This window comes from Molossus molossus, unplaced genomic scaffold (genome assembly GCF_014108415.1).
Source record: "Molossus molossus isolate mMolMol1 unplaced genomic scaffold, mMolMol1.p scaffold_m16_p_14, whole genome shotgun sequence".
Classification (NCBI taxonomy): Eukaryota; Metazoa; Chordata; class Mammalia; order Chiroptera; family Molossidae; genus Molossus; species Molossus molossus.
This window is the reverse complement of record NW_023425349.1, coordinates 3,057,653-3,069,762: the sequence shown is the minus strand read 5'-3', so window position 1 is coordinate 3,069,762 and position 12,110 is coordinate 3,057,653. Positions and strand designations below refer to the sequence as shown.

General features: G+C 58.6%; 2 protein-coding genes and 4 non-coding genes across 6 annotated transcripts; 5 read left to right on the top strand and 1 right to left on the bottom strand.

The window, feature by feature from the left end:
* Positions 1-2,146: 2,146 nt before the first annotated feature.
* MED22 (mediator complex subunit 22) lies at positions 2,147-8,451 on the bottom strand. Its single transcript, XM_036261877.1, has 5 exons — positions 8,291-8,451; positions 7,647-7,821; positions 5,451-5,531; positions 4,493-4,701; positions 2,147-2,381 (listed from the first exon to the last, which is right to left on the bottom strand). Exons 2-5 carry the CDS (start codon positions 7,767-7,769, stop codon positions 2,192-2,194), a joined length of 603 nt encoding a protein of 200 aa, XP_036117770.1. The 5' UTR covers positions 7,770-7,821; positions 8,291-8,451; the 3' UTR covers positions 2,147-2,191.
* Positions 8,452-8,579: 128 nt separating this feature from the next.
* On the top strand, positions 8,580-12,034 carry RPL7A (ribosomal protein L7a). Its single transcript, XM_036261735.1, has 8 exons — positions 8,580-8,614; positions 9,160-9,280; positions 10,123-10,272; positions 10,570-10,710; positions 10,895-10,974; positions 11,286-11,416; positions 11,707-11,776; positions 11,878-12,034. The coding sequence occupies exons 1-8, from the start codon at positions 8,612-8,614 to the stop codon at positions 11,980-11,982; spliced, it is 801 nt and encodes a 266-aa protein (XP_036117628.1). The 5' UTR covers positions 8,580-8,611; the 3' UTR covers positions 11,983-12,034.
* LOC118630344 lies at positions 8,949-9,023 on the top strand. Its single transcript, XR_004959586.1, has one exon. It is a non-coding gene; the product is annotated as a small nucleolar RNA SNORD24 (small nucleolar RNA).
* LOC118630345 lies at positions 10,000-10,071 on the top strand. The gene has a single exon (XR_004959587.1). It is a non-coding gene; the product is annotated as a small nucleolar RNA SNORD24 (small nucleolar RNA).
* On the top strand, positions 11,143-11,216 carry LOC118630334. The gene has a single exon (XR_004959577.1). It is a non-coding gene; the product is annotated as a small nucleolar RNA SNORD36 (small nucleolar RNA).
* Positions 11,555-11,621, top strand: LOC118630335. The gene has a single exon (XR_004959578.1). It is a non-coding gene; the product is annotated as a small nucleolar RNA SNORD36 (small nucleolar RNA).
* Positions 12,035-12,110: the final 76 nt, after the last annotated feature.

The window sequence follows — 12,110 nt, the reverse complement described above, 5'->3', positions numbered from 1 at the left end:
GGCTACAGAAAAAATAAATGCAATGCAAAATAAAAATAGTTATAAAGACATTTGGGGAAATCAGAACATGTAATGATGCTAGGTGGTATGGAATAATTGGTCAGTTGGGCCAGCGAGAACGTGGCTTGGAGGGGCAGGCTGACAAGTATTTAGGGGTGAGTGTCATGAGGTCTGTAGTTGACGCTCAGATGGCTTTTATGCAGAGAATGAGCTAGCGAAGGTGCAAACAACACGGAAGCCGGTCTGCACGGGGGTCCTTCGTTCTACCTTTTCACGTTTCCAGGGCGGGGAGGGGGCAGGGTTGAACATTCTCAGAATAAAAAGCTGGGAATGAAAAGGTGGTAAAGCCCTGGCCGGTTTGGCTCAGTGGTCAGAGTGTCGGCCTGCGGTATAGAGAGACCCGGGTTCGGTTCCCACTAAGGGCACGTACCTCAGTTGCAGTTTGTCCCCGGCCCTGGTTGGTTGTGCGGGTGGCAGCCACTCGGTGTGTCCCTTTCATGTCGATGTTTCTCTCTCCCTCCCACTCTATTTGAACAAAAATCGGGAAAAAATGCCCTCGAGTGAGGATGAAAAAAAAAAAAAAGTGAGGACTGAAGGACCAGAGGTTAGCCACATGGAGGACACTGGGGACCTTAAGATGTGTAGCCGGGCCAGGGGAACCATAACCTGCCTGATTCAGGCTCGGGACGGGAGGCAAACAGCCCCTTCCTGCTGCCAGGGGCGTGGTCTGCAGAGGACAGGACAGGACAGGGCAGAGTGCTCTGCTTTAGGAGGGACAACTCTGTTTTGCACTGGGAATGATGGCACCAGCCCAGGAGGGCAAAAGGGGTGGCACAGGACCTTCTGTTACTCATTTTAGAAAGTGAAGATGATCCAAACCCCCCTGCTAAGTCTGGCCCACTTCTTCCCGCCTCTCCCCAAAATGTACTTCTGTCGATCGTAATCTTTTCTCCCTTAGTGGTTCAGTGCAAGTTGTTTCCACAATTAAAATGCTGCCAGAGAGATCACCCATCCTATTAATGGGGAAACTCACCCAAAGGGGAAGCAACTTCTCTGGCCCACCCCAGAAACCCAGGCAGGTCTGGTGCCTCTGCTTGGCTGTTGGGGTCTCTGGGACCTGAGGTGGGTTGGCTTGTGTCCCTCCCTGTCCCCGAGGCTGGACTCTGGGCTGTTTGTTACTTCTTCCACACACCAGTACAGTGGTCTCCCTAGTGAGAGCAAGCACACCAGTGACCAGGTGCAGGCTTGAAGTCTCAGTTGCTCTGCTGTGACCCTCCCCATGTTTTCAGGTCCCCTGGCACTGGGTGATTTCTGCCACTTTGCTTCCAGGCTCCATGACCCCATCAACCCCTTCCGAGCCTGTGACCACCCCTCCCTGAAGTCCCGGTGACAACAGGCTTGGCTGCAGTGAGGACTAGAAGAGACCAGAGGTACAGGTGCCTGGGCCGTGCAGTGTGCTTTTCATCCATTCACCAGTTAAGGATCCAGATCCCAGGCAGTTCTAGGCAATAGGAATATGCAGCCATGACCCCACACTGGCCGAGCCCTGCTTGCCCAGGGCCCCAAGGGGAGAAGGCTGACCTAGAGCTCAAGGTTGCTCAGGCAGAGGCCAGGAGCTGCTAGTTCCAACAGGGGATCATGGAGAGTCCAGAATGGCCAGCATGAACAAGAAAGGAGAACCAACCACAGCCAAAGGGCAGCTGTTTTTATTCAGCAGCCCCATAAAACAACCAGACGGTGCACCCGGCAGAACTAGGAAGAACCTCCACCTGTCAGGCTTGCATGTGAACCACGGCCCCACCCCCAGCCCTGCAGGGACCCTCAGGGCGAGGCAGCATGGGGTCTCCACACAGAGGCCTGGTCTGGGCTTGGCCAGTACTGCCTGCCCACTTTACACAGCAGGCCCAGGTCAGGTCCCCTGCAGGCCAGACTGCTCCGGAAACCCCCAGCTACAGGGAAGCAGTGAGCAGAGGGGCCTTGAGGAAGAGTGGGCCACCCCAGAAACGGCTGGGGGAACTACTTGCTCTCCACACTCCTGGGTGGGCTGCCCCTGGGCTGATGAGCTTCCCAAGGAGGCCGCAGTGGCTGCCCACGCGGGAGCTCCGGCCAAGAGGATGGAGCTGAGGCAGCAGGAGGGAAGCACCAGGTCTCGTTCCTAAGACCCTAGGGGCCTGCGGAGGGAGCCAGAGGCTCAGGCATGCTCTGTGGGGCCGGGGCCGCTAGCGTGGGAGTGGGCAGGGGCAGCGGCCTGCAGGGAGCCAGCACTGGGCTCCGGGGACGCCAGCAGAGGGGCCGGGAGGCCATCAGCAGTGTCTGTGTCGAGGTCCAGCCTCCAGTAAGCTTCACACAGAGGCAGATCATTAGCTTCGCAAAGACTGGAGCTTTTCCGCCACCAGAAACCCAGGGAGGGACAGGAGCAGGCAGAGATGAGAGCCAGGGGAGGGAAAGCGAGACAGAAGCAGAGTTAAGAAAACAGCACCCCAGACCTGCCTCTCCCCTCTGGGTAGGCGCTCCCGTCAAGCAGGAGGCACAAGGGAGCCCCCGTGTCAGAGTTCAGGGTCCTGAGGGAGGAGCTGTCCAGGACCGGCTGATACAGGTCTGTGCGACCTCAGCAGGTCCCTCCACTGATCTACCAGGTGTCCGCCCTGTCACATGGCTGTCCTCCTCTCTCTGGGAGGGGCCCGCAGTGGCAGCCAGCGTCCAAAGCTCACTGTGGTCCCTCCATGGTTCCTACACTCTGCAAGGACCCCGAGGACAGAGACCGAGTGGGGTGACAGGACCAGAGGCCCTGGTGTTCTGTCCTGTACCACGGTACCAGCCCTGCAATTGCAAACAGGCCCTTGAACCGGCCCCCGAAACCACACCTTCTTCCTAACATGGCTGCTGGAGGACCCAGGTTAAAGGTCGTGGAGGGGCGATGGACCGTCTCCCGCATCCTGTTCTACCCTGCCTGTGGCTCCCTCCCTCCCTCCCTCCCTCCGCAGTGTTCAGTCTCAGAAACCATCCTGGTCACAGAGCATGCCCCAAGGACAGCAGAGGGCGAGAGGCAGACAGAGCAAATCACGAGTGGAAAGTGGGTGAGCAAGCGTGGAGGCGGGTGAGCGAGGCATTGGGGCTGCAGAGGGTAGAGGGGGGCTGAGCACTGGGGGTTCAGGGGGGCACGTGCCGGGTGACAAGCAGGGAGGGTACATAGTCCGTAGGCCCTGATTCAGCTGAGCCCTGGCCATGTACAGGTGTCACAGATGAGGGAGGGACTCGGTCTCCTGAGGCCCCAGGGATGCTAGAGGGGCGACCAGGCCGGCCCAGAACCATGTGGGTGAACCAGAGACTGACAGGGCAGGGTCCCTCCCCTTTGCCCTCAACCTCAAGCTGCAGGGCCGAATCTGTCCTGCAGCTGTTTAGCCAGAGGCTGGCCCTTGGGGATGACATTGGGGGCCATGAGCCATGTCCCCAGCAGGGTCTGAAACCCCCCAGGGACCCACGCAGGACCCTTCTCTGAAGACCTGGTGTGTCAGGAGGCAACTGCCACGTATCTGCTGAGCTGACAGGTCTCAGGGACAGAGGGCCCCAGAGCGCTCTGGGAAAGTCTAGAACCACTCCAGCTGGGCACTAACGTAACGTCCCTGCCCACAGAGGCCGAGATGGGCAGGGACGAGGGTGGCATGGAATTCAAGGAAGGAAACCAAGCCCCGACCACAGAGCATGCTGGCTCTGGGCACCTGCAGCTCCCAGCATGGCTTCCATGCGGCAGAAAGGAGCGTTCAAACCTACCACGGGAAGACGCTGTCCGGGCGAGAACGGGGCACAGACTGTCTGCTGGACCGAATCTTGACTTTCCAAGCAAATGGGGACGGAGGTGTAAGGCCTCCCAGTCTCTAGCCTCAGTTTCCCTCATGTCAATTATACTTGGACTGAGATTTCTCAGGGCCCCTCTACCTCCGAGGCCTCAGGTAATGGGCTGTGCCCACTGCTGTAACCCTGGGGCCCAGCATGGGCCTGGCACGAGGGCTCTGGCTCCCCGCACAAGGCTGAGCCGAACGGGAACTAGGGGGTCTCAAGGTCATCCTCTACTTGGGACTTTCCCTCCTCCTTCCAGGGCCCCCAGGCCCCACCCTGGGAGTGTGGTGATGCCCACATGGAATCACCGCTGTCTGGACATAGCCCGGGCAGCCAAGAGGAGCTAGCTTGGCTGGAACGATTAAAGACCGACTGAAAAGCTAAAACGAGCAGACAAGTTCAGAAAGAGGCAGCCGGCATCCTGGCCAGGAACGCTGGCTCTGGCCCTCCCAACCCTTGAAGTCCCGTGATTTTCATCCCAGGGCCCAGGACCCCGTGAACGCCGTCGTGTCTGTCGATCAAACGCTCTGACCAGGAGATCTGCTCTGAAACCGCGCACGGGGCTCTGCTGCCGAGACCAGGCCGGGTCTGGAAAGCAGGACCTTCGGGGCTGCCGGGCCCACGCCTGCAGGTCCGGGTCCAGCCCTATTTGTACCTGGACGAGTAATACTCCTCCTCCAGCTCGTACAGGTCGATGGAGACCTCGTCGCGCAGGGTGATGAGCTTTCGGTCACACTCCTCCTGCAGGGCTCGCAGCTGCTGGTTGCGCTGGTCAATGGCCTCGTTCACGGACGGGAAGTCATTCAGGATGAGGAACTGCTTGAGGTCGGACACCAGCTTCATCAAGGACTCTCCGGCTCGCACCTGTGGTGAAGGGAACCGGAGCAGGCAGGTGACGGGGTGACTGCACCATCTCCTTGGGCCTGATGCTGGCCAAGGGATGGCCTGTGTCCTCATCTACATGTGGGGCTGCGGCACTGACCCTCAAGGGTCACTGTGAGAAGTGAGGGAGCAAAGGGGTAAGTTACGGGAGGGCAGGGCCCTCGACTGCATGAAACGCAGCCGGGGAGATGGCAGGTGCCGCCAGCCCCCAGGGCCCCCTCGCTTGCCCCTGTTCGCCGGTCACACAAGCTATGCGAGCACACACCTGCTCCCCAGCAGCCCTAAGCCCACAGACACAGCTACAGTCCGTTCAACCGCCTGCCCTGCCCTTCCTCGGGGCAGCTCGCCTGCCAGCTGGGCGGACTCCTCGGGGACCCGTGTGTTCTCACCCATGGACACACACCTATGGACACCATCGATGCGCTTGTGCTGTGACAGCAGAAGGGACCAAAACACAAATCCTGCCTCACTCCGAAATTCACCTTTGTACTCATAATGAATCTCGGAGAACTTTCTGGTCAACAAGGAAGGGTCGCTCTCTTTCCAGGCACTGCAGGGCACTCGACAGGACAGCCATGGCCGCGCTCTGCCTGCCCCTCACGCTGCCATGGACAGCCCTCCTCTTGAGGGGGGTGGTCAACTAAGAAGTGGTTTGCCCCCCCACCCAGGAGACCACAGCGGGGACCCCAAGGTGCTGGAGCCCGGGCCAGGCCTTCCACCTGGTGACTTACGATGTTGGCGGCTCGCACATGCATCTCGTAATTGTCCTGCTCGCCCTGAGTGGCCCTGGACACCTGTGTCTCATCCTCAATCTGGAGGACAGATAAGAGTCTCAAGTCAGCAGGCGCCGGCCTATAGGTGTCTGCCAACTACACATACCCACACTCCCGCCTCCCGCCTGTCACCTTCTTTTTTCTTTATTGATTTTAGAGAGAGAGGAAGGGAGAGAGAGAGAGAGACATTGATGAGAGAGAACATTAACTGGCCGCTTCCTGCATGCCCCCCTCTGGGGATCGGGCCCACAACCTGGGCAGGTGCCCTGACCGGGAATCGAACCGGCGACCTCTTGGTGCAGGGTCGACACTCAACCACTGGGCCACCCCAGCTGGGCCTGCCTGTCACTTCCTACAGCAGGCACTGCTGCCCAGACCGCAGGCGACGTCAGCTCCCCTCATTCAAGGAGGGAAAGGAGAGAACGGCACCTCACGTGGACGGGTGGGGGCCCACACAGCTGGCTGACAGCGTGCCAGGCGCAGGGAGGTCTTGTCAAGTCTTTCTGGGGTGTGAGCCCTGTTCAGTACCGACGGTGTCACTAGCTCAGGCACTCAATAAACTGAATAGATGAATAAAAAGACAATTATTTTTTTGTTTTAATCCTCACCCGAGGATGTTTTTCCATTGATTTTTTGATAGAATGGAAGGGATGGAGGGAAGGAAAGAGGGAGGGAGGGAGAGAGACATCCATGTGAGAGAGATACATCGACTGGTGGCCTCCTGCACAACCCGACCAGGGCCAGGGATCAAACCTGCAATCTAGGTATATGCCCTTGACTGGGAATCAAATCTGTGACCCTTCAGTCTGAGGGCCGATGCTCTAACCACTGACCCAAACCGGCCAGGGCAACAATGTTTTTTTTTTAAGTGACCATTTACTGAGCACTTCTTGGGTGCTGGGTACCACCCTTAGCCCTTGACCACCATTACCTTACAGAATTCTCACAGAAGCGTGGACAGCCCCCTCTAGTTTACCGGTGGGCAAACCTGAGGCCAGGACAGGCAATAAGCCTGCTCTATGTATCTCAGACGGTAACCGTGGGAGCCAGAAGCCTTGCTCCGCCCTGCCTGTCTTGTCCAAGGGCCAGGCTATTGTGCTTTTTATTTTTTTAATTTAGAGAGAGAGGGAGAGAGAGATAGAAATGTTGATGTGAGACACATCTATTGGCTGCCTCCTGCACGCCCCCTCCTGGGGACCAAGCCTGCAACCCGGGCATGTGCCGTGACCGGGAGGGAATCCAACCCGGACCTCTCAGTCCGTGAGATGACGCTCCATCCACTGAGCCACACCACCCTGCGAAGGTCCAGGCTATTACCTGACCCAATCCATCCACCTGGACAGGGCTTCCCCACCGGGCCTTGCCAGTGTACTGGCAGGTGTCAGGGCACCCTAAGTGGCTAAGAGCCAGACCTCCGGGGTTCAATGCTGGCTCTGCCAGGTATTAGCCGAATGATCTTGGGTAAGTTACTAAATCTTCTGAGTCTCAGTTTCCTCCTCTGAAAATGAAGAAGACAATGACACCTGCATCAAAGAGTCTTGTGAAGATTAAACGGGACAGGACCCAAAAGCTCTCCGAACACAGCCTGACACGGGTGAACACTAAGCAAATGCTAGCTTGCATCACCGTCACTAGTACTCAAGTCTTCCAAGTCTGCAAGGGTCACGAAAAGAGCCAGCACCCCTGAGCCCAATGCTGACCGCTTGCCCCACCTGGAGGGGCCTTCCCAGCTTCCCTTCCTGATGGCACTCACTCCCGAAAGCTGTGATGCCTGGGTCCCTGTCAGGCCCGGAGGTAACCACTTTGCAGAGATAAAACCATCCAATCCTCACAAGGGCCCTAGGACTCGAGAAACCAAATCCCTGTCCAAACCCACGCTAGCAAGTGGTGTGGATGTTGAACCTGGTGCGATGTGACCAGAGTCCCCTTCAGCTGCCTCACCAGGACCTGTAGTTACCTGGTCATCTGCATCTCCTTACTGCTGCCCCACCAATGTTCTCCCCATTGGGACGAGGGCCCTGCCTGTGTCCACTGCTGCTGTACCCCGACCACCTGGCCCAGAGCACTCTGGTGACACTCTGGAGCAGAGCAGGCCAATCCCTGGGCTCACCCTGTCCACTCTCCATTCGGGGGAGACAGGTCGGCCCCACCCACCTTGGCGGTCTTGATGATCTCGGTGAAGTTGTCCATGATGGACTTGATGTCGTCTTTGAGGCGCTTGTTGTAAGACTGCAGCAGCGTCTCCTTGCTCTGCGGCAGGGCTCTCTGCTGGGCCATGGCGGGGCGCCCTCTGTGCAGGGAGCAGGGGCCTGCGGCCAGTCGTCAGCACCTGCCACCCGGAGTCTGCCGTGAGCGGAGCCAACCCCAGCCGCCGACCCTCCGTGGCCCGGAGAACGTGCAGATCGGCGGGGATGCCCTTCCTAAGAGGTGCACTGCGGAGTCTCACGCCTGCTCCCCGGCGAGCTCATGCGGGGACCCTGGCGAGCCCGCAAAACCCTGCCCGCGTCCTGCCCAGACTTCTCCGAGGCCAGGCCTGCAGGAGCTCCCCACCTGCCCCCTGCCCGCCGCTCCCCGGTCTCCTTTCCGGCCCCATCTCTTTACCCAAAGGGCGCTTCCGACTCTACCCCATCACCCCGTCCAGGCCGGGCCACGGAGCGCCGACAGTCTCGCCCCAGCGCTCCCCCTGCGCCCCAGCGCTCGGCCCGGCGCCGGGCGCACGCCCAACAACGAACTCGCGGTCTCGGAGCCATTCCGGGTGCATCGCACGGCGGCCCCGCCCGCCACCCCAATGCCTGCACCTGGTCCGCAGTCCTCGCGCCCGGCGGGCCCTTGGCCGGGATGGGGTGGCGGACGAGCGAACGCCCCTCAAGAAGCCCCGCTTCCCGGCCCCACCGCGCCACTCAGCGCCTGGAGCGTCCCGCCGCCGTCTCCACGCCCCTTGCGATCCCACAGACCCGCCTCCCGCTCTCGGTCCCGCTCCCGACCGAGGGGCTGACGACGGGAGGGCTGTCGCTTTAAATTCGAAATCCCGCGCAGGCTCCAGTTCTCGCGATCTGCGAAGTCGCATACATATTTCCCACAATTCCCTTCCCTTTCTCTCTATCCTCCCGCCGCCCAAGATGGTGAGTGTGGCGGTGGGTCGGGGTGCCGGCGCCGGGCCTAGGCTCTATCCGCTGCCATCCTCCTCGGGGCACGGCCGCGCGGGCATCCCTCCATCGCCCGGCGCGAGGAGAGCCCCGCGGGGCCTGGCACAGGGGCGTTGGCGGGGGCAGACTCCCGGCGGCCGGGCCGGGGCAGGAGCCGTCAAGCGCAGCGCCGCAATGCGGGCTTGGCGCTGACGCGGCCTGGGGCCTTCGGCCAGGGGTTCCAAGTCCGCCCTCGCTGCTCTGGGAGTCCGGCTCCTAAGGGGGGCCCGTGCCCGTTTGGGGGCGCCGCGCTGGGGGCCGGCCACGCTCGTGCAGGTGATGTGAGCGAATATTTGCTATCTGAGCAATGGTGAGGACATCCCTGACCACCAAGATCGCTGATGCACGCGCGCGGCGGCCGCGCTCGTGGGCTGGACGGGGGCGAAGCCTTCCCCCCGGGCGGCTCCCGCCAGCCCCAGCCCCTCGCCTGCAAGGGACTGGTGCGGGCGCCGGTGGTTCACCGGGGTTTTCTTCCTGCGCAGCCGAAGGGAAAGAAGGCCAAGGGGAAGAAGGTGGCGCCGGCCCCCGCGGTCGTGAAGAAGCAGGAGGCCAAGAAGGTGGTCAACCCCCTGTTCGAGAAGAGGCCCAAGAACTTCGGCATTGGTGAGTAGGACGGGAGCGGAGAGGGCTCGGTTGCCAGGGGAAACGGCTTGTACCGAACAGGTTTTTGGGGGGAGGGGGCTGGTACGTTTTTAAAGGTAGAATTTATTTCTATTTTAAAAAGCTGCACAGACTTGGAGAGTGCCCAGAGGTGTCCAGGGTTAATTTAAGGTCGTTCTGAGGTGGTGTCTGTCAGTGTCTTCATTACTGAGGCAGCAACTTGATTCTGGTTCGTGAAACACCCCGTTGGTTGTGGTGGGGCTGTGATGGTTGCCCCTGACCCCTGGCGACGTTTGTAAGTGGCCCTCAGCCCCTGCGCGATGGGCAGTGGAACACCAGAGAAGCAGAATGGCTGTAGATTCTGCCTGAGCGTCCTTTCTGCCTTCTTGGCAACCACCGCCAACGACGGTCAGTTTGAGTGTCGGAGATCGTGACCTGTCACCTGCAAAGGCTGGTATTGAACAGCTTTTTCAGAACAGAAAGCAGCAGACACCCTTCAAAATGAAACACCCCGGTTCTGTCTTTATTAATGGGTCGGGAGTGGGGGCTGCCGGGAGAGGCAGTTTGTAGCTACGGGCAGGGGCTCCCACCATAACCTCTCCCCTTGGGATGGGGTGATGGCGGTACCAGAGGCACTGCCCTCGGTGTGGCTGCAGGGATACCCGGTCTGGTTGCCCAGTAGGGAGGGGAGTCGCTGTCTCCTGTGGTCCTAGGCATTTGTGTGCAGGTAATGTAAGAACATTTGCTCTCTGCAAGAAGTGATGACGCTTTGCACCACCAAGATCGCTGGTGCATCTGCACTCTTTGAAGTGGCACCTCACTCAGTGTTGCCCTTTACCTCACAGGACAGGACATCCAGCCCAAAAGGGACCTCACCCGCTTTGTCAAATGGCCCCGCTACATTCGGCTGCAGCGGCAAAGGGCTATTCTCTATAAGCGCCTGAAAGTGCCTCCTGCCATTAACCAGTTCACCCAGGCCTTGGACCGCCAGACAGGTAGGCTCTGAGGCATAAAGCCAGCGTTGGGAGGGGTTTCCTGGCCAAGGGCGTGGTTACCATCTTGACCTTGACAGCACTACATCTGAGGGTATTTCACAGAAGACGGTTTTGTTGACGTTTAGGATTCCTTGTCTAGTTTCCAGAACCTGAAGGTGACGTGGCTGGAGAGATGTGCAGTGCCTGAGCTTTATTCAAGTGCAGCTCACATTCAGGACAGTGACCTGACACCTGTTACGTGAAGTGACGAAGGTTAGAACTTAAACTACAAGCCTAAACTGATGGTTGTTTTCCCAGCCACTCAACTGCTGAAGCTGGCCCACAAGTACAGGCCAGAGACGAAGCAGGAGAAGAAGCAGAGGCTGTTGGCCCGGGCTGAGAAGAAGGCTGCCGGCAAAGGGGATGTGCCCACCAAGAGGCCGCCTGTCCTTCGAGCGGGTGAGTGGGTTCCTCCTGGAAGAGGCTGGGGCAGGCTGTGGGCAGGCAGGTGTGAGTGTCTTCATCTGGGGTCACTGAAGAGGAAAATAGAGCTCTTTAACCCCAAGGTGTAGCTGGGCCCACTGCAGAGTTGCTTTTGTGCCCAGCACACACCCCGTGCTCATGCAGATTGGTTGTGTTCTAGGGGTTAACACTGTCACCACCCTGGTGGAGAACAAGAAGGCCCAGCTGGTGGTGATTGCACATGACGTGGACCCCATCGAGGTACGTCGGCCTTGTTGGCAAGCTCTGGCTGTTAGACTGACTGGGTCTTCATGTTGGTGCCAAAGATAAAGCTTAATTCTGTGTCTGAAACATTAAGGGGCCAAAGTGGGCAGACAGCTTTTTGTTTGAGGACAGTACCAACAAGGGATCCAGCTTGTGTTGTGGCTTTTGCAATGATGCGAATTTTTCACTGAATTAAACCTTGAAGTTCAAATATCATGAGCTTTTTAACCCTGAGCAATTGCTGCCCACCTAACTTTTAATCATTGCTCTGCTCAGAACACACTCTTAGAGCTAACACTGTCTTCCAGCTGGTTGTCTTCCTGCCTGCCCTGTGCCGCAAGATGGGGGTTCCCTACTGCATCATCAAGGGGAAGGCCAGGCTGGGGCGTCTAGTCCACAGGAAGACCTGCACCACGGTGGCCTTCACACAGGTTAACTCGTAAGTATGCATTGTGGCCCCAAACCCCAAGATTCAGTAGGGGACAGCCTACCCCCACCCCCCAGCTCACTTAATCTCTTCGGATTTTACCTTAACAATCAAATGTTGTGGTTTAAAGAAATATATTTAACGGAACCTTTGCCAGTGATGGTTACGAATTTCTTCACCTGAATAAACGATGTGGTCACGTTGTATCTGAGGCAAAAGGCTTGTGTTTGGAGCCCAAAAGGTCATTCCTGCTCTCTGGAAGGGGACCCGGGAGTTTGACCCACCTTTCCCCATCTTGTTAGGGAAGACAAAGGAGCTCTGGCTAAGCTGGTGGAAGCTATCCGGACCAATTACAACGACAGATACGACGAGGTGAGCAGCGGTGTATCCTGCTGTCAGCAGGGAACAGGCAGCACGGGCGGGCATGCTTTGGGGATGCCAGGCCCCGCTAACTTCTGCTCTTGTCCTTGCAGATCCGCCGCCACTGGGGAGGCAACGTCCTGGGTCCCAAGTCGGTGGCTCGCATTGCCAAGCTGGAAAAGGCCAAGGCCAAAGAACTGGCCACTAAGCTGGGCTAAATGTGCACTGTCGGGTTTTCTGTACATAAAAGTAATAAAAATCCTCCTTCAACCAGTGTCTTGGGCATTTGGGGTTGAGAGTGATCTGCCTTACTGGCAGTGAGGAGTTTGGGATGGGGGCAAGTGCG

Bases quoted from the DNA above. Each gene is read 5' to 3' on its own strand.
- MED22 (XM_036261877.1), bottom strand. From the start codon at position 7,769: ATGGCCCAGCAGAGAGCCCTGCCGCAGAGCAAGGAGACGCTGCTGCAG. The intron at 5,532-7,646 runs GTGGGTGGGGCC...TCTGTCCTCCAG, and splicing joins AGATCATCAAGACCGCCAAG to ATTGAGGATGAGACACAGGT. The intron at 4,702-5,450 runs GTAAGTCACCAG...CCTTCACCACAG, and splicing joins ATGTGCGAGCCGCCAACATC to GTGCGAGCCGGAGAGTCCTT.
- RPL7A (XM_036261735.1), top strand. The intron at 10,273-10,569 runs GTAGGCTCTGAG...TTGTTTTCCCAG, and splicing joins GGCCTTGGACCGCCAGACAG to CCACTCAACTGCTGAAGCTG. The intron at 10,711-10,894 runs GTGAGTGGGTTC...GTTGTGTTCTAG, and splicing joins GCCGCCTGTCCTTCGAGCGG to GGGTTAACACTGTCACCACC.